The following is a 27,289-nucleotide window of genomic DNA, read 5'->3' as shown; positions in this document are numbered from 1 at the left end:
ATAAATAATAATAAAAAATATATACAAAATAAATAAAGTATAATAATATAAGTTGAAGTAAATAAAATTAAAGTAAACTTTTTCCCTTTTTACAATTAAAAAATTAAAATAAAAGTTACATGTGTGCACAGTGCACAGTGTAGTAGAGTCAGGGGAGCATCAACATGATTTTGAAGCTGTTTTAAAGGGTGTAAATTCTCCATAATGTTGCTTTAACTGACATTTCTTATTTACCATATGAAAAAAGGACATTTGCTATCGCAAACGCTTTGCTGTATTCTTATAGCTTATAGCTGAGACTCTCTCCATGTTGCTCCTTTTATTTATTTATTTTTCACTCTTAACTTTCACTAAAGAAAAAATATATAAGATAATCTTGTTTAAAATGTTAATTAATTGCATGTATTTTGCAGTTCAACCTATATATTTAACTAATCACAGTATCAGAAAACTTGACCAGAGGTCAGAGCCCCATATACATGGTTATTATTTCTAAAGCTTGCCCCACTGTGGTCCCATGCTCTGTTTGTATAACATGCTTTCTGTTTTCAAAAGGGAGAAACATCATGTGTGCTCATCATTAGGATGCTTCCACCGATCAGATGAACTGCTTTAATGATTTTAAAGATATTAAACAGATTAAGAGGTTTTACGGACAGTGTTGTGGTCAGGGTTGTCGTGCGGAACCTCCTTTAGAGACTCTTTAAGAACACGGAGTCAGTTCGAAGACGTACCGATTATCGAAAAGATATTTTAAAATCTAGAGAGTAACATATTACTCAGATATAATGTATATATAGACAAATTGAGGAAATAATGTAAAAAAAAGAATGGTTTACTTTATTAATTCGAATATTTAAAAGCGTTTAAAACGTCCGGTTGAGAATCACGAACGCACACAGGCTACAATCCTGACAAGACTTGAAGCAGAAACAGACAGTGGCTCACCTTGATATGAAAGACTCTTTGGCCAGGTCCTTAACGCTCACAATTAAACAGGTTTTATTATTTTATTTTTTAGGTTTTATATTTGCCAAACGGATTTAATGTTTTTATTTCAGGCATACAATTTATATAATATTTATATATTAATATTATGGTGCGAAATATTAATAAATGTAGCTCGTTGTTTTGATGTTAGTGATTAAATAGAGCGTTTTGACGTTAACGGAAAAAAGAGGAAGTGGCTCAGTCCAATTCACCAATCAGGTGCGGCCGCTGGCGCATGCGCTGTTTTGCTTGTTTTCACACGCGAGATCGTTTAGCGTCTTATTAAACTCCTAATACTCCTTATTTTGGGGGAATATCGCCTGTAGTTGCATGGTATTATGGCTTCATTATAAACTGCATCGTCGTTGTACACCTCTTGCCGTGTCCCTGTCTTGGTTCCGCCGGGATTTCAGTGAACGGTAAGCCATTTTGTCTTGAATGACCGCAGTGACCACAGTAGCAACGCGTTCAGAGGCTCTGATGCACTAAATAGGACCTCCGGTGGTCCAGCTTTGCTCCCACGTGGTTTGAGGCATGGACAGTAATTGTGCAAACTGAGCTGTACGTGTTCTTCTCCCGCAGTCATGGCTAATTCGTCCACTTACGCCGTGCGCATGGCGCGCCTCAGTGCGCGCATCTTTGGCGATGCAGTGAGGAGCACGGATCCCAAGTCTATGAAGGTGGTGCAGCTGTTCAAAGAGCCCCCCTTGGCCCAGAGGCAAGAGGTCTACGAGTGGTACCCCCAGCACAAGATCTACTACTCCTTGATCCAGAGGCTCCGGTACATGGGGCTCTTCAGGTAAGCTGTCACGTGGTGTTAATTCAGGTGTACAGGAGTGATGGTCGTACTGCTGTACAGTCGTGTGTTCATGCTGATCTTCATGCTGTGTTCATGTTGGTTGTAGAGATGAGCACCAGGACTTCAAGGAGGAGATGTGCCGGCTCAGGAATCTGCGTGGAAAAGGAAAGCCCAAGAAGGGGGAAGGAAAGAGAGCCGCTAAGAAGAAGTAGACAGGAGGATGCTGTAGCCGGCCTGTTTGTGGGAACACTGTTTGTGTACTCCGGCGTGGAAATGCGGATCACGGGACGTTCTTTTTGAGCGTAGTGACTGGCACGGAGCTGTCGACAGCACTCAGGAGGGGAAATATAATTGCTTTTGATGTGGGTGTTGAAAGTTACATTACTTTGGATTAAATGTTCAGCTGTGTACAAATCTGCCTGCCTGCCTGCCTGCCTGTCTGTCTGTCTGTCTGTCTGTCTTGGGGAGCTTATTGGAAGATCCGTGGGAAGCCGTTTCCACAGTGTTCCAGAAGCTCACTCATATTCTTCCTATCTGGTTTTGACCTCAGTATATCTGCCTGTTTAGCTGAAAGCAGTTGAAGTAAGCATTTTGAATGAGACACAATACAGGGCATCCAATCAGAGCAGTGGTAATTTACATAGATCAGTCTTAAAGGCACAGGAGCAGGGGAAATGCCTTTAATTCATTCTAAAGGATAAAAAGAGGTTGGGCATTATTAATGTATTAATAATAATAAAAATAATAACTACCACAGTTTTTGTTACATGTTTAAATAACAGTATAATCCTAATATAACCCTTTACACAGCCATGACAACTCTAACAGCTCTTAAGTGGTTTTTCAGATTGTTGGGAAATCTTTTGAAGAATTATCTGGGATGCATACAGAAATGGCTCTGTACAGCACCAAAATTAGCACCTGTCGAACCCTTTTGGGTGGTTGGGAGGGATTCCTGAGGGGTGCAGCGGTCTCAAGACTTGGACCCTATAATATAATGCCCTCAAGATGTCTCAGCAATCTGTGGCTGAGAGTCCAGGAGAGCTTAACTGGCCTTGCTCTCTCTCTGTGGCTAGGCCCTCCCCTCACCACATAATGCTAGTGAGCCTGAGAACTAGCAGTTAGCGCTTTCCTCCAATCTTCATCTCTAAAGGGACAAGCATCCAACACTAGCATGGTAATGCCACACCCCTCTGGTTAAGACAGCTCCCATCTCAGGGTGCGTACAGGGGCGTCTTGATTTTGGGAGGGGGGTTGGGGGTTAGGACGATTCTAAGGGCCTTTGACTGACCGGAGCACTTAAAACTATAGTTAAGTATAATTGAGTCATGGGGGCCAGTCTAAGATGTTATATGGGGCCCGAAATCCCGGTTAGGTATAAAATCCAAGAATATTTAGGAAGAATGTTTAAAAGAATGTTGATTGGCTGATCTCTGGTCTGCTATGTAGCGCTATAGTTATACCTTAAGTTTTCCTTTTTTGCTAAGAGTGTAGCTTTGTGAGACCTCAGAAAGTAATAGTTTGTTAACTGGAAGGAGCTCCTGTCTATTACTTTATTTGCACCACATAGGCAGAACTGCAGTGAGAAATGTAGACCTATTGGGTCGGTTTCTGGTCAAGTCTACAAGAGCAGACCTGGACTACGGCCTTCTGATAATACTGGGCAGTCCAAGACTAGGCTATCTCTGTCTAGGAAAGCAACCTATGATGCTTTAACCTTGGCTTTAACAGGACACTGATTAAGCAGTTTAGGACTAGGCCTTTTCTTTAGAAGATTTGGTCTAAGAATTCCTGATGGAGCACAATAACATAGTCAGAGATTAAAAGAGCCATTAGATTTTGGTGGAACGTTCCTGGAAAGCATGAACTTTTATTTCATTTTTTAATTAAATAAAACATACTGTTTCTTTTCTAAAGTTAGGGTTAGGGTTATCCACAGTCAATTCGTTCATGCAACATGAAGATGAACTGTGTTTTTGTTTTTCATAAAAATGTTGAAAATACAGACATACAGGCACAACAGAAAACCAAGTACTTGATCAGCTTTTCCTGCTTATCATTGTATTCTGTCCCTGGAGGCTGACCCACTGTTCTCAGGAGACGTGCTGACCAGTCTGTCATTTAAAGCAGGTGCTTTAAAGCTGGTCAGCTCATTCAGTCACTGGTCTGTAGACACTGATTGATGAATGTATCAATTTGAAAATACATTAGATCAAAATGATTTTTGGCAAAATCTGATTTTCTGCAATTAGTAAATGCACTGTGTGGTGCTTCACATCACTGACACTGCGTGTCCTTGTCTTTATATAGCTCACTGTTGTTCCCTTACTCCGGTGAGCTGGCAATAGCAGTAAACTACTACACGTTTACCCTACTGCTATTTCTAGTGCACCAGAAATAGAAAGAAATGAAACAGAGACAGACAGTGTCACTGACGTGAAGCTCCACCATTATGAAGACCACAAATTATATGAGGTTGCTCAAAGCATGGTCATGTGTAGCTATAGTAAACTTACTTTGGTGAAAGTAAAAGTAGCTGCCAAAAATAACCAGACAAGTGAAATTACAAAGCAGATGAGTGGAAATCTCTTTAATTCCAGAATGAATGTAATTAGAGACGAGTTCAACATTTCTAAAAGTTAATAAAAATATAAAACATATAAAAATATACTGTCCTCACAAATTAACTTGAAAGTAAAAGAGTGAAAGTAAAAGTATTACTGTTAGGAAATACTACTAATAAAATGACATCATTCAATATTATTATGATAATTAACAATACTTGATGATAATTTAATTATAAAATGATGTTATTTGTATTTTCTAACAGTAATTCTTATATTATTAGGAAATGCTCATCATAAATGATCATATAGAATTAGAAAAGATTATTATCTTAATAGTTTATGGTAATGTACATTTTGTGCTAATTTTATACATTTTTAAATACTTTTACTGTTGGGAAATATTAATAAAATTATCACAAAAATGTATAAAATATAATATTATGATAATAATAATAAGATAAAGAAATATGAACTATTACTTAAGTATGTGTTTCTGTAGTGTTTTATTTAGTTTGTTTCGTTATATTTGAGTTGTTAAATATAATAAACTGTAAACTGTCAGGTTAGAGGTAAGAAGTCATAGTAATATTTTAAGTAAGGGGAGACACATCCTGACTCCAGAGACCTTTGCTCCGGGCTCATCTGTCTCTGCCTGAGGATGTGGCTTTCCTCTGAGTGCTCTGCTTTCCTCCTATAAGCCCATGGGAGGTGAATAGGCTAGGCTACACATTGTCCCTTAGGTGTGAGGGAACAGGTGAGGGTGTGGTACCCTGTGATGGACTAGCTCCCTGTCTAGGGGGTATTCCTGCCTTTGCCCAGTGATTCTAGGTAGGCTCCAGACCCGCCATCCCACCATAAGTCTGAGCAGGAAGAAGTGGAAAAGGAGATGGACCTCAAAAATGTATAAGGTATTTTTAATGAATTGTGATAATAAAACAAGACTCACATAAATTAGGGGGGGGGGGGGGGTGTCCAGTGATGTATTAAATTATTATACTTATTATTAGAATTTATTAAATTAAATTAAAATTATTATTAGACTTTATTAAAGACTTTTTAAATGTCTAAATGTAAATAAAAAATTATAATGAGCTGTAAGAAGTTGTTGTAAACTGTCGGTGATAAGCGGAAGTAGTAAGCCCGCTAACTTCTACAGTTTACTGGTATCTGTTGACCGGGCTAATGTAAACACCCTGTCCTGATGAACGGGGCTAAACCGTCCTGATTTCCACTCTCCCTGCTCACCCCGGCGCTGTTTGGTTTTTTCACATTTCTTGAGTCTGTCTCCCCCTCCTGTCTCGATCCTCGGTGTCTCTCCTCGATTATTTTCCACTCAGTTTCTCGCAGTGTTAAAATGGCGGCGTTGAGCAGCGCCGAGTCTCCACCGCCCGTCTTCAACGGAGACCCCATGGACCGCGATGCGGAGCGGGAGCCCGGGCTGGAGGAGCTGGGCACGGGGCTGGCCTCCACCTGCTCCGGGGGGATCCCCGAGGCTCAGCAGGACATTCCCGAGGAGGTACGGTGGGCTTAGAGGAGAGGCTGGAGAGTCGGGTGCCGAGCTGGATGGACATCTTCAGGAAACACCGGCTGTAATATGGATCGTGGGGATGCATTGCAGGGGAGGGGGAGGCGGCGAGAGGCGGCGAGAGGATGCACGAAAAACAGCATTTTTAGGACAAATGCGCCTGTTTATTTACTCGCTCAGTACACCGAGCTTTAATCGGCTTCTCCCATATTTCCATTTCCCCCCTCGCAGTTTCTCCGAGCTGCTTGCTGTTGGTGGCGGGGCCTGGCCGTATTTATTCGCTTTTCGCTTTATTTTCCCTGAGCCCACTGCAGCTGGAGCCCGCCGCTATACCGCTCGGCTAGCCTGTTAGCTAGCATCCGCGTTAGCTAGCTAGTTAGTTAGTTAGCTAGCTAGCTAGCTGTCCCTGGCTGAAATAATAACGCCAGCTAGCTAAGGCTACGTCTGATGATTTCCAAGCAAACCCGTCTACATGTTTCTACTGTGCATCGTTCCCCATCCTTCCCAAACTGCAGCCAGTGCCCAGTCTGCAGTGTAAACCATGGCAGGAGCTCCTTAACGGCCACAGCTTTAGTGTTGTCATCTTGTCCGTGCAAGCGGTGCCTCGTCTAGCCCCACAAACCTACATGATTTACACTGACAGGTGAATTACTAACTCTGGGCATGATTTGGAATAATGGAGATTTATTGGCCGAGTGTAAATCTAGTGCCAGCTCTTGCAGGCATCGTCCTGATGAGGATGAGGAGGATGAGGATGATGAGGATGATGATGAGGATGAGGAGGAGGAGGATGATGATGGTAGTTTGTGTTTCCCAACCTGCTGCCTGCCTAATCTGCCACTGCTGGAGTGAGGGCCTACATCACCTGGCTCCATCACAAGCTCCCAAAAATGATATTTGTGCTTTAACCCAGTCCAGCACATCTGGCCAGCACGTAAGGGTTCAGTCAGGTGTGTTGGAGGTGTGTGTGCAGTGTGGGTTATCGTCAGGACTGAGGCTGGAAACCCCTTGAGCTGCAGTGGCTCAGGTGTCAGTTTTGGTGTGTGTGTCTATTTTGTGGCATGATTTGGAGTAATGTCGATTAATTGGACTAGTGTTGTTGTGGTGCCAGCTCTGGGAGCTCCATCCTGGTTGTGGTGATGGTGGTGGTGGTGGTGGTGGTTTCCCAACCTGCTGCCTGCCTAATCTGCCACTGCTGGAGTGAGGGCCTACATCACTTGGCTCCATCACAGGCTCCCAAAAAGTCTGTCCTGAGGACCTTACTGTGCTTTAACCCACTCCAGCACATCTGTCCAGCACATAAGGGGTTTAGCTGGTTAGTCCATGAGTTCAGTCAGCTGTGTTAGATGTGTGTGTGTGTGTGTGTGTGTGTGTTATCATCAGGACTGAGGTTGGGGAAACCCCTTTAGCTGCAGTGGCACGGGTGTCAATTTTGATATGTGACCATGTTACTGTGTGGCATGTTTTAGAGTAATGTAGATTTATTGGCCAAGTGTTATTGTGGTGCCAGCTCTGGCAGCTCCATCCTGGTTGTGGTGGTGGTGGTTTCCCAACCAGCTGCCTTCCTTATCTGTCAGTGCTGGAGTGAGGGCCTATGTTATTTAGCTCCATCGCAGGCTCCCAAAAAGCTGACCCTATGACCTGGCACATTTGGAGCTTAGCTGGCTAGTGCAGTCAGATGTGGGTCCCCCTTTGGTCTGGGACTGGGAACCCCTGGAGCTGCATTGTCACAGGTGTCAGTTGTGATCTGTGGTTTTTCTGATGGACATCTGGTGTTGATGTAATTCTCTTCCCCCCTTTATTGAAGGTAAAAGCAGCAGTTTGTAGTTAAGAGAGGAATTTGAGGAGGAAGATGCAGTGTTTTTATTTATTTTGCATTATTTTAGCTAGTATAATGACCTTAAGTTGTGGTACCAACCTGTTAGCTTTCAGTTGTCCTCTTTGAATGGACATCTTCCCTCACCAACTCTTGCACGATCATTGGAATAAATTTGTTTTGAAAATGATCAGGATAAAAGCAGAGCCGGTCCATAAGAAACAGGTTCACAGACAGTTGAATAGTTTTGGCTTGTGTCCATTTAAGACAGCTTTTGTCTTAAGATCTTTAGATTTTTGCTTTAAGCTCTTCCATGTAAGACTTTCCGCGAACTACTCTGTTGAAAAGTGGTGGGGACATGCCCTGACCCTCCCCAATGTAGCCTATATTAGCCACTATATTACTCCAGTGTTCAAAATAATAAGAATGTGGTAAACTAGCCTAACACCTGGTCTTCAGCTGGTCTTTGGCTTCTGATAGTCCCCAAGGTAGACATTTGTTCTTCACTTTACGGCTTTAAACACTAGTGTCTTTTGCTTGACCCAATGCCTCCCCATACACTTGCAAATCTCGCAGATGGATTTAGTCACAACTGCTTTTGCAACAGCTCTGTTGCTGCTCTCTGACCATATTAGGCTCATGAGGCCTGTTGTCATGCTGGGCAATGTTGCAAAGGACAGGTTCATAACATGCAGAGCTTTTTGTTTTTAACAAATGTTGGAGTCACCTTTGTCATTCAGTTGTTTATCCTGGCAGGACTACAGAGTGCAGCTGAAGTGGTTACCCTTTGTGTCACATTTAGGAGTCTCTTAGAAGAATTACAGGGTGTTTTTTTTTCTTGGTTCCCTCCTAGTTTGGCAGAGCCAGTATATCTGCATGGTAGATTGTAATCAAGTGCCAACTTGAACTGTACAGCTGTCGGAATGTGAGATATATAAATCTGGCTTTTGATCTGGCGGTTGCAAACAAAGCAATACCAAGAATAGCTTGTTAATGCTGAGCTGTGTAACCGTTCCTTTAGGCTTAAAGTCCTGAAATAATGGCTTTGGACTGTGGCACTGTAGTATGTTCAGTATATTTACTTACCCATGTCTCACATGACTTCAGGTGCTTGTAGGAGCATATGACCAGTTCAGCATGCAGATTGGGTGTAGTGGTTGGGATTGTAATTGAAAGCTGGAGTAATTGAAATCCCTGAGAGCATCCTTGCATGTTTAGAAAAAAATTCCAGTGTTACATAATTTTATAGCTTTTTGTTATTTAAATTTTTACAGTTTGAGACTAATGAGTGTTTTAGGAAACCTTTGGGAGTGTTTTATTTGTATAAGACTGGACATGGTGCATCAACTTGTGAAGTTGTTGGTGGAGGAACTTTCAGGATGTTTAAGGTCACGGCTAAGTTGTTCCTGTTGAGTCATGCTTGCAGAAATGGTATACTAACAGTATGCTGTCTTAAACATCTAATGAACATCTGAATGTGTCTCTGCTGGAGGCCTGCTGTGGTGTCTTCAGAGCTCGGCTCATGTTTGGCCGCTGAGCCTGAAAGTTCTCATAGCATCAGACTACACTAGTCACACTGCTGCGTTCCCTCTGGGAAATACTAGAGAGTTAGCATTCAGTGTGAGCTTTTACACCTTGGCGAAGAGAGTCCACACTGGCTTTCTGTTTGGGAGACGTGGCGTAAAGCTGCCAGTAACACAATACCTAAAGTCCACTGTGCTAACTGAGGTGCTAATGAAAGCAAATGAGATGCATTGGGTAAAAATGGTTTTCTGTTTCTTGCTTTTGCAGATATGGAACATCAAACAGATGATTAAGCTGACTCAAGAGCACATAGAGGCACTTCTGGACAAGTTTGGCGGTGAACACAACCCCCCATCCATATACCTGGAGGTGAGTTGGCTAGATATGCAAAAAAAGGTGCCACTCCTCATAGATGTGGAGAGAGAGATAGCTTATGCTGCAGCTGGTAGTACAGTGAAAGTACTGGCAAGTATTCAGTAGTGGCCATGGCACTAATTTGTTTGTGGGAAAATAGATTTGCTGACCAAAGTACAGTGACACCTATGCTTTAGAAGATCTTACATTTAAAAAAAAAAAAAAAAGAAATGCTGGGGAACCTCACCTTCCAGAGAGATGCTGGGGAACGCTACCTTTAGAACTTCACAGGAGAAACAGGAGTTATATGACGTTGTCTTGCAGTAGTAATGGCATGTTCTTTCTCATCCCAGGCCTATGAGGAGTACACCAGTAAGCTGGATGCACTGCAACAGAGGGAGCAGCAGCTGCTGGAGGCTATCGGAAACGGAACCGAATTCTGCTCCTCTCCCACCCCCAGTCCACTGGAGATGAAGTTAGGAACAGCCCACGGCCTCCCCGCTGCCCCAAACACCCTGGCTGTGCTGCAGACCCCCACAGATGCCGCCCGTGGCAACCCCCGCTCGCCCCAGAAACCCATCGTCAGAGTCTTTCTGCCCAACAAACAGAGGACAGTGGTGAGCTGGAGCTGAGTGCTGTTCATCTCTAAGTGTTCTGTCCAACTTGTTCCATTAGCCCAGAGGTCCTGGAGAGCCCCTGCCCTGCACATTTAATGTTATTCCAGCTCTGTTGCCAGTAGACTGTAGTTTTCTCCAAGGAGGGACTTTGGCAGTATTCTGTTTGAGGCCCAATTTCAAATCTTTAGCTTTGCAGTTTTGGGTTTTGAGTCAAGACAATTTTATGGATTCCTTTTATCTGCGAGTTTGTAGAGCTATACGAGTCCACGGTAAATGAGGAAATGTAGGTGACCCCTTTTATGTTGATGAGCTTCTGAGCCTGACTAGAACAGGGTTAGAACAACACTGCTGAAATGTAAGACTTGAAATAATAGATAAGAGAGCGCATCGATGTGACCTCACTTTTGTTTTGTGTGTGTTTCAGGTCCCTGCGCGTTGCGGGATGACCGTAAGGGACTCCTTAAAGAAGGCTCTCATGATGCGAGGTCTGATCCCAGAATGCTGTGCTGTCTACAGGATTCAGGATGGGTAATAGCATCTGCCTACCTTTGCAAATTCAAATAGCATGATGTTTAGTGTGTTGGGACAGAGTTTCTCAGCAGGCAGCACTAGCTCAAAGGGGACCTGAAGGCAGAGATGCCCATGAACCTAGAGTGTCTGGTGAAGTGATTCAGGGAAATTCAGTGTACGCTTGCAGTTTCTATCAATTTTGCACAGAAAGAGAACACCTGCAGGCTGGTATTTAATGTACCAATGTTCGTCAGTCCTACCTGATCATTTTGAACTACTAACTGCTTGAATTGCCATGTTTCAAAGAATAGTTTCATCTGCTCATAAACTCCCTCTTCCCTCCTCAGGGAGAAGAAGCCCATTGGTTGGGACACAGATATTTCTTGGTTGACGGGAGAGGAGCTGCATGTGGAGGTTTTGGAGAATGTGCCCCTGACAACACATAATTTTGTGAGTATGACATGAAATTGTTAAAAATGGTCATCATTCAGCTTAGTTCGTTTATTGTTAGTGACAGAGGTGTATTGAAGATTATCACAAGGAGTTACTGTTTAAAATGTGTGAGGCTCACTGAGCCCAGGCCTGTCCAACTGCCCAAGGCCTGTCCAACCTTTTCCAAGCAGTCTGTGTATTTGAAATTCATGTTGGCATGATTTTACTGACTTTATTATTAATAATATTATAATTATTTCTTCTTCTTCATACTAGTAGGTGTTGTAGGATTAGTAGTAGTAGTAGTAGTATTATAAATACTAAAATGAGATTTGTAGGTCTGCTTTATCACAGTATGTAATGGCCTTCATAAGAGTAGACTTCATCAAAAACTATGACCATGACTGCTGTTGACAGGTGAGGAAGACCTTCTTTACGTTGGCCTTCTGTGACTTCTGCCGGAAGCTGCTGTTCCAGGGCTTCCGCTGCCAGACGTGCGGCTACAAGTTCCACCAGCGCTGCAGCACTGAGGTCCCGCTCATGTGTGTCAACTATGACCAGCTGGAGTAAGTGTGAGAAAAGGTTTGAAAAGCAGTAGAGAATATATAGGAAAGGATAACTATAGCTGCTCACCCCTGACCTACAGGACAGACCAGTGTTTCCTTCTTGGGGCCCACTAGACAGTCCACATTCACCCACCCCACCTCACAGTGACTAACAATTAAGGGCACGGAGTACCTGTCATACAATTGTACTGAAAGCTAGGTTGGAGTATAATCTGTGTAGTGCGCCCTGGGGAATAGAGTAAGGAGAACTGGTGTACAGTAATGGTAAATTTACACATTATAATTTACGGTTCTGTTTTCCTCCCTGTTTAGTTTATTACTGGCGTCCAAGTTTTTAGTGCACCACCCAATTACCCAAGAGGAGGTGTCATCTGAGGGCACCACCCCTGTGTCGGAGGTGTGTCCGTCCATCCCACCATCTGACTCCACAGGGTAAGACTGGCTGTAAAATTAATGATCATTAATGATCAGCATCAATGTTTGCATACATGTTTGATATGCATGTCAGCTGCACTTCTGGGAGTGCCTTATTTTCCATTAAACAATTGTGGGGAGGCATCTGTGTTTACTTAATAAGATAAGATGGTAATTTAATGATTATAAATGATTAAAATAAATACAACAAAAGTCCCAGAAGAACTATTAACAACAAACAATTTATAAATGTAAGCAAGGTCGATGTGGATGTATTAAGTATGCACAAGAGCAGCATATGTCTTCTTGCACTGTAGAGACATAAAGTAACAGCGGACAACTGTCCACTGCCTTCCAGAGAAGAGGTTCTGAGTCTGTGGTTGAAGGCGCTAATTTTAAAACATCCACCCAAATGCCCATATGCCTGCTCCTAGCGTTTGGTGTGTGTGTGTGTGTGTGTGTGTGTGTGTGTGGGGGGGGGACAGACAGACATCAGATCATCCTTACCCAGGGAAATGGCTCAATAATGAAGCTCTGGTGAAGCAGATGCGCCAGGTTCTTGTGGGGCTCTTAGGTTAGCTTTTAGGCTAAGCTTTTAGAGACCTAAGCTGTTTTCTAATCTAATAAATGTCATTTAAAAAAAAAACCAATTGAACATTTTGTTCCTCCAGATCGCTGTGCCATTCAAGCGTGTCCCCGTCCAAATCCATCCCCATCCCACAGAGTTTCCGGCCGGGAGAGGAAGACCACCGTAACCAATTTGGCCAGAGAGATCGCTCTTCCTCAGCACCCAACGTCCATATCAACACGATCGAGCCAGTCAACATTGATGTGAGTGATCAAACGTAGAGGGCTCTGTTTTTCTACAACCTTTTATTGTTGCCATCATCTTAACTGGTAGAGAGAGTGTTTAGTATGATGTTTGTTTGATCTTATCAGAGTCGTCTTTGCGCAAACGTGTGTTTGAGAGTTTGAGTAGCAACATATTTTTTGTACCTCTTCTGATATGTGTCATTCTCCTCCTTTTTCAGGACTTGATTCGTGATCAAGGTTTGCAGAGATCTGATGGAGGTAAGTGTTCCCCACACATGCAAACGCGTCTTGAATTCGCACACCCACAGTAATGCAGATTCACCAGCTTCCCCAGCTTCCCGTCATCCTATGCCTGTGTCACTGGCCTCAAACTCCGCCTAAGCCATTCTGTATGATATCGATGTGTTTTTCATCTGCAGTAAACCTCTGTTCTCTGTACTGGGTGGCCTTTTCCAAACGCCTTTGCTTTTTAACTGCTGTAGCTCTTTGTAAAGAGACCATCAGCACTTTTAACACCTGCCCTTAATTTTGTAATTTTAATCAGTGGTGCAGATCTGCTGATGTTCTGCGAATCACCACTGGGACTAGACGCAGGCTGGTTTAGTTAGTGGATGGCAAGGTGTGCCTGTGCTTTGGGGCCAGTGATCATTTGTATACGTGTATGTGTCTCTCTTCCCCTTGCAGCCCCCCTGCCCCTCCCAGCTCGCTGCTTGAGGAAGCACAGAACACGGACCTCTTCTCCCCTCCCATACTCCTACCCCAATGACATTGTGTTTGATTTTGAGACCGAGCCTGTGTTCCGAGGTAGTTGGGCCTTTGTGCGTCTCTGTGCTTCACGCCCTGTATGTGTAAATCTGTCTACCCACCCCAAAACCTCTTACCCTCACATCACCTGCACTGCCCTTTCAGAGGCGGGAGGCACTTTTTCTAAAGTAGGACTCCACACAGGTGAATTCGGCTCAAAATGTTGACCTTTTGCTCACACATGGGGCCACGGCTGAATGTCACTAATCACATTTCTGGAAAGCATAGATCGATGCTTGTGTTATTAAATTAATAGGCATTTAATGAAGGTTGGTTTTAGGGCATGTTTCTTATGTACAACTACATTTCTTCCTAGACCAGCTTGATAGGCAATGGGAACACAGGTAGAATTTAGTTATGAATCTGTGTTAGATATAAGAAAAGGCACTATACACTGTCTCGCGCTGTCTCATGTCACACTGCATGGAGCTGTGTGATGTGACCCTTCCTTCACCCACTTGACCCACAATTCAACCTCTCTGTCTGTCTGTCTGCCTGTCTGTCTGATTGTCTGTCTGTCTTTCTCTTGTTCCCTCTCTTTTTCTTCTAATTAACAATAACCTGTTTTGCTTTTTCTTTCCTCAACCTTTTCCGAAAACAACATTTAAAAGGCTCCACTACTGGGCTTTCGGCCACACCCCCTGCCTCCCTGCCAGGTTCCCTGACCAATGTGAAGGTTCCACAGAAGTCGCCCTGCCAACAGCGGGAGCGCAAGTCGTCGTCCTCATCCGAGGACCGCAATAAAATGGTGAGAGGCTTCTTTTATAACCACACACTTTGACCTTATTGGCTCTGAAGAGCCCAGGGTGAGGACAAGGTTTCCTCAAAGCATCCTAAATCAGTGAATTCAGTGAATATCACACTGAACCAACTCTGTCAGTTAAGATGGTCTTACCCATCACCTATATGTATGAATTTTGGAGTTCAGCCCAGTATGCTATTGTACATGTTAAGGTTGAGCAGGCAGTCCATCTGCACAGTAAGTAGTGTTTGATATTTGTGGAGGCATTGCTTACAGAATGTTAGACTGTAGTATTTCGTTTATTTATAATCTATCCTTTTGTCTTGTAGAAAACACTGGGCCGACGGGACTCCAGTGATGACTGGGAGATTCCGGAGGGTCAGATCACTTTGGGCCAGCGGATAGGATCTGGTTCTTTTGGAACCGTCTACAAGGGAAAATGGCATGGTATGTCAACACAAATTTAGTCAGGACACATTTATGTATCCACTATGATACAAATCACAATACAGAGTTATGATTAAGGTTGTGATATATTGGCAATTGTTGATTTTAAAAAACAAAAACAAACAAACAAAAAAAACACCACCATCTGCAAAATTCCTGGTTGAAAAAAATAAATAAATAAATAAATAAATAAAAAATAAAATTATACATATACACAAAAACAGTGGGATCTGAAGACAAAGTACAAAACTGCTATTTAGCAGTCTAGGTTTAAAATACTAAATTACCTACTGGGAATCTGTACTAAACTTTTAGAAAACATCACAATACTCAAGTGTGTACATATATTTTAGTACAAATACACATATAATATTTATTTCTACAAATATTATTAGATGATATTCCCTGTGAAAATGAGGAAAGTTAAATCTAACAGCAGCTTGATTACACCCTCAATACTCAATATACACTATACATACAAAGTATTCAGACACTCCTTTTAATGAATGAGTTCAGCTACTTTATGGTGCATCCATTACTGACAGACATTCAGTTGTGTGTGCACAGCTTTTTAATTGCCATAGAAATGCATTGCGGATACAACAGGACACTGCAGCAGCCACAATAAGTCTGAAGTCACCATGCCAAATACCATTCAGTAGACGTGTATAAATCCCTGCAGCACTGGGCTGTGAAACTGCCGTTTTTTTTTAGTGTGTTGGAGTGTTTTAGCTCCAGCAGATACATCTGGCAAAAGTTTAAGGTGAATTTTTGATGTATAACTAATCATCCATTATCCAGTACCTGGTTTTGCTTATGCCCTCATGGCAGAATGCCATTAAATTCTCACACCGATGTTCCAAGAGTAGAGGCTGGTACAGCAGCACCAGGAAAACAACCCTTGATTTCAAAAGCAATACTGGAGGAGCAGGTTTCTACAAACTTTTGTACGTATAGTGTCTTGAGGCAATGTTTGATGCATTCTTACTTTTACTTTTCTGACATGACCTTAGAACCTCAAAGTCAGTTACTGGTGTGTTGTGAATCTAGCGAACACTTCAGAATTGAGGCTATTCACACGATCACCGCTGCTCGGACAGATCATGTCTGTGGACTCTTGTCTGTGCTGTGTGCAGTAATGCAAATCCCTCAGGTATAGCTCCCTAAGCTGTAGTTTGGTAATCAAATGTGTGGTCAGCTTCAGCATTTTTGTTTTTACAGGCGATGTGGCAGTAAAGATGTTGAATGTCACTGCACCTACTCCTCAACAACTACAGGCCTTCAAGAATGAAGTGGGGGTCCTCAGGTAAGGCAGACCGTGCTCTCATTCCATGACCTCATGCTAATTTGGCATGTGATCTACTTAACAGATTTAACTCTCACCCACCTGATGAGCCTGGTGGCACTGCACTGTGGAATGGAGTGAACCTGATCAGTACTACAAACTGTAGATGCTGTAGTTGATTCAGTGGTTTCATTTTGAGCATGCTCTTCTAATATACTCTGGTCAAGTATTGCAGCTGTGTTGTCTGCTGCTTACCCCTCTTTTTTCCGTGAATGTTCATACTATGTGCACTACTAGGGTTGCAGCAATATACCGGTTTTAGGGGTCATGCTATGGTATGAAAATTGATTATCATACTGTGTGCATGTGCTTAATACTGGTATTGGAAAAGAATCCAACTGATCCCACCAATTTCTTACTATCTGAGTTTTGAAAAGCAATCAGTCAATCGATCCGTGGATAAAATAATCTATAATGTAAGTAATCATTAGCCAAAACAAAATAGTTCTAAAAAGCTCCACCTCATGTGCAGCTTTATTTGTTTGATTTTATTAATCAAGAGACTTTTTGCCTTCCTTTTATTTACTATGTTAAGACACAAAATGTTAAAAAGAGATTTGTTCACTATTTGATTGTTGAACTATTTGATTTTTGATGAATAGGAATTTTTTTAAAATGTAGAAATCTGAAATACTATTTTTCTGTGTTCCTGTAGCAAACTCCTATCATTGCAACCTTACTACACACTGCAGAATGCTACTTTACTGTGTCATAGGGATGCTGTATATCAGTCTGTTTAAAAGCAGTAGACGAGTAGTGTATCTGTAGATTTGGCAGTTATTGACTTTTATCATGGCCATAGTGAACATTTCCTAAAAATAAATATTTATTTTAGATTATAAATAAATATAGCCATGTGACAATTAAATCAATTTTGTTTGTATGGCGCTTTTTTCAACTGGCATTGACAAAAGCAGCTTTACAGAATGGATAAACAGTAGGACAAGAGATCAACAAGACATAAAACCTAAGACCCCCAGTGAGCAAGCCAAAGGTGAGGGGTAAATTAAATATTACATTAATTGGCATTGTGCACACTGCTTGTCTTAATCCTTAGAAAAATCTTAAATTGATGTACTGCTGTTGTACAATTATGTACTGTACGGTTATTTCTAAAGGGTGGGTGCAGCAGGTCTTCAAGAAGGATACAGGTTGAACCAAGTGTGCTAATTTGTTTGTTATAAGGTTTCTTTAAGAAGCAGGTTACACACATTTCAGCAGAGCGACTTTCGATCTAACCCCAATATCCCCAGTTGATCCTCAGAAGTCCTTGATTAGTTATATGAGGCATGTCAGATTTAAATTGAAATTGAAACCTGCATGAAGGTGGATCTCCAGGAAGAGGGTTGGAGGCATCTGGTATAAAGAATAGATTCTTCTATGAAACTGTTTTTAGTTAATAATCAGGATGGTTAGGAAGGCTTTATTGACACATGACCAGGAAGTGGAATTTGTGCTTTGAGTCAGCCCTAAATGACAACTCTATGCAGCATTCATTGACAAGCTGAGACATGCAGAACAGTCACTGAAAGTGAAAAACATGTAGACTGACACAGGAGAATAATATTGAAGGATTTTGCCCACTCTGATTTGATTACACAGTGTTACACAATTTTTTACAAGTAGCATAGTGCAGTTTGCAGCACACTGATCCCGGAGTAGCAACAATAGAGGTGCTTTTCTTTCTGTTGCAGTCATTGGAGCATCACAGTGATTTTTTTTTTTTTAAGCTAAAAAAATGCTAGTAGCATGTAAAATTGGACTCCTCAGAGATGGCATATCCAGGATCAGGAAGTGCTGGAGGGGGGAGAAAGTACAAAGAATCTGATCCAATCCTGTGGCGGCTCTAGCTCTGTGCCCATCTCTCTACTCATTTTAAAGCTTGGCTGTTTTTAAAGGAACAAAAAAATACTCTGGATGTGTATCAGTATCAGCAAGTACTCCAGGTTTCAATATGAGTTTTGACAAAGGAACACATTCATGCAATGCCATCATGCATGTCTGTCTTCATGAGGATCACGCTTCTCTGCGTCTTTCTCCCTTTCAGGAAAACGCGACACGTCAATATTCTGCTCTTTATGGGTTACACCACCAAGCCCCAGCTGGCTATCGTCACACAGTGGTGTGAAGGCTCCAGCCTCTACCACCACCTGCACATTATTGAGACCAAGTTCGAGATGATCAAACTGATTGACATCGCTCGCCAGACGGCCCAGGGCATGGAGTGAGTACTTGAAGTCCCAGAGTGGAACAAATACCATGTGCTAATATCTAGTCCTATCTAATGTAGACATTTCCAGATAACAGCTGCTAATATTAGCATGTGTGCTCAGTTTGGAGTTGTGGCTTAATTAATTAATTTATTTTATTACTTTTAATCCCTGCAGCTATCTACATGCCAAGTCCATCATACACAGAGACCTGAAGAGCAACAGTATCCTTTCTGCATATTGGGCCAGTTGTTCGACTCAGCCATGGTGCACAATATTTGTTCCTTTTAACCCCTTGCTCTGTAACTTTTGTTACACCTTAAGGATTACTGTTTGGTAAATACATGATGAGCAATGCAAATTGGCTGAGTTGTTCTTAAGTTATACCAGTAGGTGGAAGGGGGAAAGCCATGACCCACCGGTGGCTCTGCAGACAACCATATTCACCCTCTTTGTGTTGGATGCAGATAGAATTTGGGCTCCACCTTTAAACAATCTGTGCAGTGAGCACACATACCTGGAGAAGTGGGCAGCCATTGCACTCGGGGAGCAGAGCGAGTGAAGGGCCCAACAGTGGCAGCTTGCAGAGCCCGGGTATCGAACCCACAACCCTGTCATCAATCGCCCAGTTCTGTACCAGCTCTGTGAAAGAGCTGTGCTTTGGCCGTGAACATGATGTATATAACCTATATCATTAAGACAGTAAGAAATGAACCAGCGTGTGTTGTTATGCATACCTTAACAGCACCTCTCTCCAGACATCTTCTTGCATGAAGACCTTACGGTTAAGATTGGTGATTTCGGTCTCGCTACAGTGAAATCCCGCTGGAGTGGATCACACCAGTTTGAGCAGCTGTCAGGCTCGATCCTGTGGATGGTAAGTGAACTGCTGCATGCTCCATTTAGCTGTAGATGTTATATTGTAAAATTTAATTTAATTAAATTTAATAAGTGTAAAACATGGGGCTGCAATGATGTTTGATCATTTTGGTAATAAACCTTCTCCAATCTCCAGCTCTGCTGCTCTATATACCTTTTTTTTTTTTTTCCCCCAATCTGACTGGAGTAACTACACAACTAATGTGTACTGATTCATGTTTTAGCTTGTCGAAATTACAGCATGATTGCTCAGGTGTGTTTTTAATTGCTTCTGTGAAATGAGATCACACGAAAACGACAGTCAGTGATTATCAGAGGTTTCTAGCAGCAGAACCCATGAGAGTCTCTGGCAGCAGTTACAAGCTTTTTGAGATTCTGTATATGTGTTTTAGACGTATGATTTCCAGGTGCATTATCTGCTGCTCTGGATCACCAGCTAGCATGTTCTCTCCTGAAATGTGGTGTCTCCCCTCTGCCCCTGAAAAGAGGTGATCCAAGAAAGGTTTACTTTTATTTTAGGTGGTTAGACTGTATGTATGTGTGTGTTGTGCAGGCTCCTGAGGTGATCCGGCTTCAGGATAAGAACCCATACAGTTTTCAGTCAGACGTCTACGCCTTTGGCATCGTCCTGTACGAGCTCATGTCGGGGGCATTGCCTTACTCAAACATCAACAACAGAGACCAGGTGAGTCCTCTGAAAGTCTAGCCCTAGCTCTTCTCATCAGTAACAGTGTGAAATTACTTGATATACATAGATTTATAGAAATCCTGAGGAGGAAAAAGCAGGGTTTTGCAGGGACATGCTAAGATTGAACTTTCCACATTTGTTCCACTATTGCTTTTTGAGTCACAAATTACATTTACATGCACATCAGTGGTTTGATAATAACCTAAGACTGATGGTTTAACTGAGCTGTGCTGATGTAAACAGTGTGGTTTGTTTGTCATTGTCAGTCTGACTTGGTCGGTGCTAAGCCTTTTAGCACCAAAACACAGGTTCTGTTTCAAGTGGCCTCAAGGGATGGAGGGAATTTTTCATTTGGGGCGCACTTGAACATGACCCACAAAAGGAGAAAGCGCTTCGCATGTGGAGTAGAGTACGCATCAATTATGTTTAATATTTTGTCAAAAGCAGATCTCAGGGTTGACCCCAGTACTTTATAATATCACAATATGTATGAAGGGAATAAATTTTGAGACCTATAGATTACCAACATGCATTCTTTTCTTGATCCACAAGATGGTGCTATTACTTACTTACTGAGACCAAGATTTCTGTCCGTTGTAATTGAGATTGATTAGTGCTGTTGTAAACCTGTGTCCTTGCGTCCAGAGAGAAAAGACTTGCTGGAAGTGCAAAATGAACTTCATTATTTGTGTGTGAAGGATCCCTCAAGAAAGCTGGCTTGTCAGTCAGCTCTTAGCTCACAGTTAGTTCAGCAGATGGCTACCCCAAAGTCCATAGCGCTGTGTGTATTCATTAAAACGAGGCTTCACCTTTTGACATTCAGGATCTGGGCAGTTGCGTCAGGATGTATATGCCTGACCCCAAAGTTACTGACCCTTATCCTTGAGGCTATCTGACCATCTGTGGATGGCTCCAGAGAGAGCGAACACATGCACAGTTCTACATTTTCAAACATGTGAAAACAGATTGGTGGACTGCCAAATAATTGAAAGTAATGAAGCTTGGTTCCCTACAGTGCTGCAGATAATGTTTCCCCCTCATTCAGGCTGGAGTCAGAAACACTAAAGATACCTTTAAGTGCTAAACACAATTCATAATGTTGCATTCTGCTGCAAAAAGTTGTTAAATATGTAAGCGTCATGCATTTCTGAGTAATCACACCTGCTTCAGATTACACTTAATCAAATGGAATTGCTTATGTAGTGACACTGTATGATGTGTTAGAACTAGGCTAAAATAAGGTTTCTGAACTGAAAGGTGATCTTCGCTGTTTTTGTCCAGCAAATGTTTTTCTCTTTTTTTGCCCCAGTAATTTGGTCCTAAGATTACATGTATGTACTTAAGTATCTATCTGGGTTTGAACCTGTCATTGAGCAAGACTGTTGCAATGGCTTTTTTCCATTGTAGATCATCTTCATGGTGGGTAGGGGTTACCTGTCCCCTGACCTGAGCAAGGTGCGCAGCAACTGCCCCAAGGCCATGAAGAGACTCATGGCTGACTGCCTGAAGAAGAAGAGAGAGGAGCGGCCCCTCTTCCCTCAGGTGACTGAAGAAATGCTTGTTGGATGTTTTTGTTATATGAAATCTAGTGGTAAACAGGCTTTTATGTAAAGTTGCTCCCTTCCAGGCCTTTTTTTGTGTTTGGTAAAGCAAAATTTCTCTACTTTAATGTTAAAGATTCAGTTCAGATTATAATAAACTGCTTACTTTAAATAAATAAATAATAGAAACAAAAATAGATGTCCTTAAGCATTGTGAAAACACCTGGGAATGCTTGGAAAGTGTGAATACTAGTGTATTTATTTAAAGATTGCCACAAGATGGCACCAGTTCTATCCGGTAATGCTAAACTGTGCTATTCTGTGAAGTCCTGAGGTCATCTTTATACTGTGTTAAATGTGTGATTGGGTTAATGTCTCTTCAGTCAGTCCTTGTTCAGTGCTTCAACACTGACATTAATGGAATGTATTATTCTCCTACCCAGATCAACTTACAGAAGTGCTTCACTAGCTATTCCACTAGCTATTCCACGTCCACTAGCTATTGTGAACAGGCTTGAAGCCAAATATGCCTCAAGCTTATGTTCTGCCAAATGCAAAAGTCTGTTTGGATACTTGGATACAGAAAATACGCAACACTCAACAGCTACCTGCATACGGTCACTGTAATGCAAAAACCTTGTGTCCTTAAATCTTATTCAGGGTTTTGGGTGATTAAATCTCAACAACATCAAAGTAAGACATGAGTGAAATCATGTGCAACATTAGCCCTGGACATTAGTTTAGTGCTTTTGAAAGAGATGGCTCATTGATTGAAGAAAGCTAGTGACTTCTCTCAGAAGAAGAAAACTTCCTCTGGGTGAAAGTATAGAGAGAAAAGTATAGATGCTCGTCTTTCTTAACTCTTGTGGGATAGGGAGTTGAGCTGAGCCATACTTGAAGCTTGAAGGACTGGATCAGGCCATCAGGTATACCAGTGACTGTTTCTTAAATGACAATTGTAATGATCAATACATACAGCATATGTACTGTGAACCTCAAATGGATTGATCATCTTTTCTTTTTGTATGCTTGTAGAAATGGTAGCTTTGAGGTCATTTGTGGATCTTTTGCTTTGTTTCAGATCCTGGCCTCCATTGAGCTTTTGGCACGCTCTCTACCCAAGATCCACCGCAGCGCCTCTGAACCGTCCCTCAACCGTGCTGGCTTCCAGACGGAAGACTTCAGTCTGTACGCCTGCGCTTCTCCAAAAACACCCATTCAGGCTGGAGGCTACGGTAAGAACACGCCCTCTTTACTGTTTCCAACATACTGTACTGATGTGTTTTTTTTTGTTTTTTTGTTTTTTCATGTTTTTATTATTATTATTTTATACTTGGAAACATCCCTTTCTCTCTTTCTCTTTCTCCTGTAGGAGAATTTTCAGCGTTTAAGTAGTGCCACCAGCTCAACAGTCCATCTCTCGTCACTTTTTAAGATGTCTTGTGTTCCTACAGTGGGTTCATCCATAAACCAGAAAAAACACCTAGTTTCAAAGAATGTGCTGTTTTTCTTCCTCCTTACCTGAAGAGCAACGGTGTTGATGGAATCGCTTAAAAATAAAAACCTTAAAAAAAATTATAAAAAGGGGAAAAAAAGAAGAAAAAATACTCCGCTGGGAACCATCGCTGATTTAAAAGAAAAAAAAATCACAACAAAGAAAACTTGAAACGATGCGCATAAAATACAGTTGGCGCAGAAGTTGCGAAACCTTGAAGTTGCCCACCAGACGAAAGAGGAGGACGTACCGTATGCAGGACTTGACAAAGAAGGGACAGAAGGCTCTGTCTCGCCAAGAGGAAAAAATAAAGGACGCCGTTCAGATGGAAAGGACTGATGTGAATGTCCAGCCTTTCAGCTTTCCTGTTGGCATCAGCGTGTAGCGCTGTCCGATGGAGCACAGGATTTTCACCTTGACCAATGACATGATTCTGTAGTAGAGAGAGTGTCCCGTCTGGCAGTTTCTCGTTGGATATCATGAGGGAAAGAGGTTAGATCTCAACTGATCTCAGAGAGGACTTGGAGAGATAACTTGAATGACTAAGACTTTTTTCCCCCCTTTTCTTTCTTCTTTTTTCTTTTTTTTTTTTTTTTTTTCCTCTGTTTGTTACATTGTTGCCTATGGCCAGAGCTGCTGATAATGGTTTTCTTCCCTTTTTATTTCCTTTTTTTTTTTTTTTTTTTTTTTGCTTCATTACAGAGTTTTCTTTCTTGTAGCTAGAACACGTACATTCCTTTGTGGTGGCAGGTAAAGACATGAGCATCAGTAGGAAAGTTTTACCTCATTTTGGCTCTGGGTTTTAGAGAAACATTAGGGGATAACCTGCAGTTTTACAGAAATCAAATACAGCCCAAACAGTATGATCCCTTTCTACAAGACGGTTACTGTGATGAGCCATGACTAGACATGCTCCTCTTTTACATTCATTTTTTTTGTTGTTGTTGTTGTTGTTGGTTGTTGTTGTTGTTGTTGTTGTTTTTTTTTTTTTTCTTTCTAATTTATTATAAATATGTTGCGAGGATGAGCTCAAAAAGGAAAATCATGGACGTTTCCATGGCCTTAGAGCAGTGTTTCCTAAACCGGTCTTTAGAAGGTTCTTATGAGGTCCATATTTGTGCTCTGTCCTAGCTCACAACACCCCTTAACCAGGTCAACCCTTGCACAGGTGTCTTGCTAGCTGGGATAGAGTAAAAGACGCAGGCCCTGAGGACAGGTTGGGGGACTACTGCATTAGAAACACAAATCGCGTGAAGTGGCTTTCACCCAGCCTTCGTTTGTCACCTTTTTCTGTTGTAAAATAAACACTTTGATTTTAGTGAAGGAGGGTTTTTACTGTATATCAACATGACCAGGCTAAGAATGTGGATCTGGGATCAGTCGATGCTTTGCCATATTGAACACAGCTTTCTAAATATGGAGAGCTGCCCCTAGACTCTGCTGTTTCACTCTGGAACAATTGATACCTGTGTGCCCTAATGTTCAACTCCACACCAACCGTAGCTTGTGCATTGTATCAGCAGAGTTTCTTCAGCAGAGTAGTACTTCTCTCATTGCTGCTGCCACGCTCACTGTGAAGTGGCCGTGTGAAATGTCAAGTCCCATGCAGAACCAGTGCTCCCATTATTTTTGTTCCTGGCTTTGACTTCAGATTTAATGAAGACAGGATATCCTTACAGACCATATGCTTGGAGTTTGATTCGTCAAGTGTTGTACCATTGCCCCTTAGGGCGTTCATTCCTGTATATTCGTTGAGACCTATTTTTTATGTTTATTTTCCCTTCATGGACAGGCAGGCCTGCAAAATAGATTTATTTATGTAGCTTTAATTTTATTCCATTTTTCCCTCATCTAGGAGAGGTTTTTCTTTTTCTTTTTCCAAAGCTACTTGTTTTTGTGATTGCTCAAATGGATGTTAAGCTGTGTGTCCTTTGCACTTTTGTAAAGCAGATTGATGCAAAACTTTCTGTGGACAAACCCATTTTTCTGTCAGTGTTCTAAGCATGACTAAACATTCTCCGTATCACAGTGGGATTAAAACTCTATTAGATATTAACAGATGCAGCCAGGGGGGTTTAGGTGCCAAAAGTGGACCCCATTTTTAAGAATGAGTGCGTTTTGTGACGGGGTTGTTGGCACATTGCGGAACGAAGCCTTTTTTGTATGAGACTACACACCTTACCTAAGCCTTCCAGGCCTGTATTCATCAAGCGTCTTGGAGAAGGAGAGAATACTTTCTTATTTATGATGACCTAAGTGACAGAAACTGATGCTAGATCAATGGTCCCATTCTGAGACATTTAATGAATGTGGGAGCCAAGCCACAAATTATCATTTAACCAGTTGATTAGAAGCTTCTCATGGTCACTTGCTCCCTGTTACATAAACAAGGACTTGGACCCTTTTGTGTTTTTGTGGTTTTCTAAGGATGGGATTGATTTCCCCCTTTCCCTCACATTCCCCTACCCCCCCAGGGATTTCTGCAAAGATGATGATGATGATGATGATGATGATGATCTGTGAATTCCTTAATCATGAAAAATGTCACTCGGAACGTGCATGAGTTGGAGGTTGGAGAATCCTGTTTGAGGTGCCCTCAACCTTTTCCGGTTCCTGCTCACATGCTGTGGACTCTCAGTCTTCTTTTATAGTTGGAATACCTGAAGTTGGCCACAAGAAAATAATGGAGGCTAGTTTTTAAGTGTGCTGTATGTATTTATTTTCAAGGTTTTCTTATTTTATATGGAAATGCTACTTAAAGAGGTTTATCTTTTGAAGGATTGCTCTCAACTGTGGAACACTTGGGGACTACCTTTCTTTTCTTTTTTCTTACTTTTTTTTTGACCTGCTAAAAGCCCTTTTCCTCTTCACTCCTTTTCTTTTTAGTTCAGTTGTTTTGTGTCTCCTTCATGTACTTCCTCTACCTGCAGCCACCTTCGTTCCTTTGCCTTGCCTGCACCTTAAACCTCTAGTATAAGTTAATTCAACTGAGAACTATCATAAAAAAAGCTTTTGGGAGACTCTTTTCACCTGTAAATAACTGTACAAAGAAAATACTGTCCGTTTGCTAGGAGGCATGGAGTTCAAAAAATGTTTCCAATGAAGAAATAAAGGTTAAGAAAAGACATTTTGATAGATGAAATTCTGAAAAAAAATATTTCTGTGTAAAAATATTTAAGACTGTATAATATAAAAGATGAAAGAGCTTAATGTATTTGTTGTGAATATGAAAAACTGATATATTAAAGAAGTGCATGAAAACTGTCACTGCAGTGTGAGTTTCTGGTTATTTATATATATTTATTTTATCTTTTTAGACTTGTTGGGTTATCTTAAGCACGACTCGTGTCCGATGTATAATGGATTGTTATGTAAGAGGAGTTTCATAAACCCACAAAAAGCTGTTTAAAATCATTAACTGGAGGTCTGAGAACCCTGTTGGAAGTGCTCTCAACTTTTTTTGAGCTGTTTAAGAAGCAGACAGGTTACTGCTGGACTCTTTCAATCCTCATTTATAGTTGGAATGCCTAAAGTTGGGCACAAGAAGTTACGGGGGCAGTGGTGGTTCAGCAGTTAGAGCTCCGGGCTATTGATGACAGGGTTGTGCCAAGCTGCCACTGTTGGGCCCTGGAGCAAGGCCCTTCACCCTCTCTGCTCCCTGAGAACTGGAGTTGACTGCCCACTGTTCTGGGTGTGTGTGCGCTCACTGCTTCTAGTTCACTAGTGTGTTTCCTACCACAGATGGGTCAAATGCAAAGGATACATTTCACTGTACACAGTACAGTGACAAATACTTTAAGAAGGTAATGGAGGCTAGTTTTTAGGTGTGCTGTATTTATTTTCAAGAGCTTGTCATATGGAAATGCTGCTTAAAGAGGTTTATCTTCTGAAGGATTGCTCTCAACTGTGGAACACTTGGGGACTACCTTTCTTTTCTCTTTCCTTTTTTTTTGGCCTGCTGAACACTCTTTCTCTGCACTCCTTTTCTTTGTAGTTCAGTTTGGCTGTTACACACACTTTTATGGCTTAATTGATGGGTAGTTGATCATTGACACCTGAAGACTTTAACATCAGTAAATTAAGGCAGAATTAAACAGTCAAAACTAGCCCTGTCCATTCTCCTGCGCCTCTATATTTTCAAAAAGTTGGCAATTTTCTTTTATTGATCATAACACTCCCACAAAATATGTTCTCATAGCTAATGAAGTTCT

At 41.7% G+C, this 27,289-nt stretch overlaps 2 protein-coding genes across 3 annotated transcripts; both read left to right on the top strand.

Moving 5' to 3' along the window:
- Positions 1-1,214: 1,214 nt before the first annotated feature.
- Positions 1,215-2,203, top strand: mrps33 (mitochondrial ribosomal protein S33). The gene is made up of 3 exons (XM_072673959.1): positions 1,215-1,409; positions 1,573-1,789; positions 1,896-2,203. The coding sequence occupies exons 2-3, from the start codon at positions 1,575-1,577 to the stop codon at positions 1,999-2,001; spliced, it is 321 nt and encodes a 106-aa protein (XP_072530060.1). The 5' UTR covers positions 1,215-1,409; positions 1,573-1,574; the 3' UTR covers positions 2,002-2,203.
- A 3,429-nt stretch (positions 2,204-5,632) lies between these two features.
- braf (B-Raf proto-oncogene, serine/threonine kinase) lies at positions 5,633-26,345 on the top strand. 2 transcript variants are annotated; one of them, XM_072673083.1, is made up of 20 exons: positions 5,633-5,872; positions 9,489-9,590; positions 9,929-10,192; positions 10,617-10,720; positions 11,050-11,152; positions 11,552-11,700; positions 12,013-12,132; positions 12,786-12,945; positions 13,146-13,185; positions 13,612-13,731; positions 14,343-14,479; positions 14,803-14,920; positions 16,142-16,226; positions 18,313-18,489; positions 18,653-18,699; positions 19,234-19,352; positions 19,908-20,039; positions 21,450-21,584; positions 22,665-22,818; positions 22,956-26,345. In XM_072673083.1, exons 1-20 carry the CDS (start codon positions 5,711-5,713, stop codon positions 22,976-22,978), a joined length of 2,451 nt encoding a protein of 816 aa, XP_072529184.1. In that variant the 5' UTR covers positions 5,633-5,710; the 3' UTR covers positions 22,979-26,345. The 2 variants fall into 2 exon arrangements, with proteins under 2 accessions (XP_072529184.1, XP_072529185.1); XM_072673084.1 differs by lacking the exon at positions 13,612-13,731 and having other exon boundaries at positions 5,634-5,872.
- Positions 26,346-27,289: the final 944 nt, after the last annotated feature.

This window comes from Salminus brasiliensis, chromosome 2, assembly GCF_030463535.1.
Source record: "Salminus brasiliensis chromosome 2, fSalBra1.hap2, whole genome shotgun sequence".
In the NCBI taxonomy this organism is placed as follows: Eukaryota; Metazoa; Chordata; class Actinopteri; order Characiformes; family Bryconidae; genus Salminus; species Salminus brasiliensis.
The sequence above is the reverse complement of the archived record's forward strand: the minus strand, read 5'-3'. Positions and strand labels throughout refer to the sequence as shown.

Bases quoted from the DNA above. Each gene is read 5' to 3' on its own strand.
- mrps33 (XM_072673959.1), top strand. From the start codon at position 1,575: ATGGCTAATTCGTCCACTTACGCCGTGCGCATGGCGCGCCTCAGTGCG. The intron at 1,790-1,895 runs GTAAGCTGTCAC...TGTTGGTTGTAG, and splicing joins CGGTACATGGGGCTCTTCAG to AGATGAGCACCAGGACTTCA.
- braf (XM_072673083.1), top strand. From the start codon at position 5,711: ATGGCGGCGTTGAGCAGCGCCGAGTCTCCACCGCCCGTCTTCAACGGA. The intron at 9,591-9,928 runs GTGAGTTGGCTA...TTCTCATCCCAG, and splicing joins CCCCATCCATATACCTGGAG to GCCTATGAGGAGTACACCAG. The intron at 22,819-22,955 runs GTAAGAACACGC...TTTCTCCTGTAG, and splicing joins CATTCAGGCTGGAGGCTACG to GAGAATTTTCAGCGTTTAAG.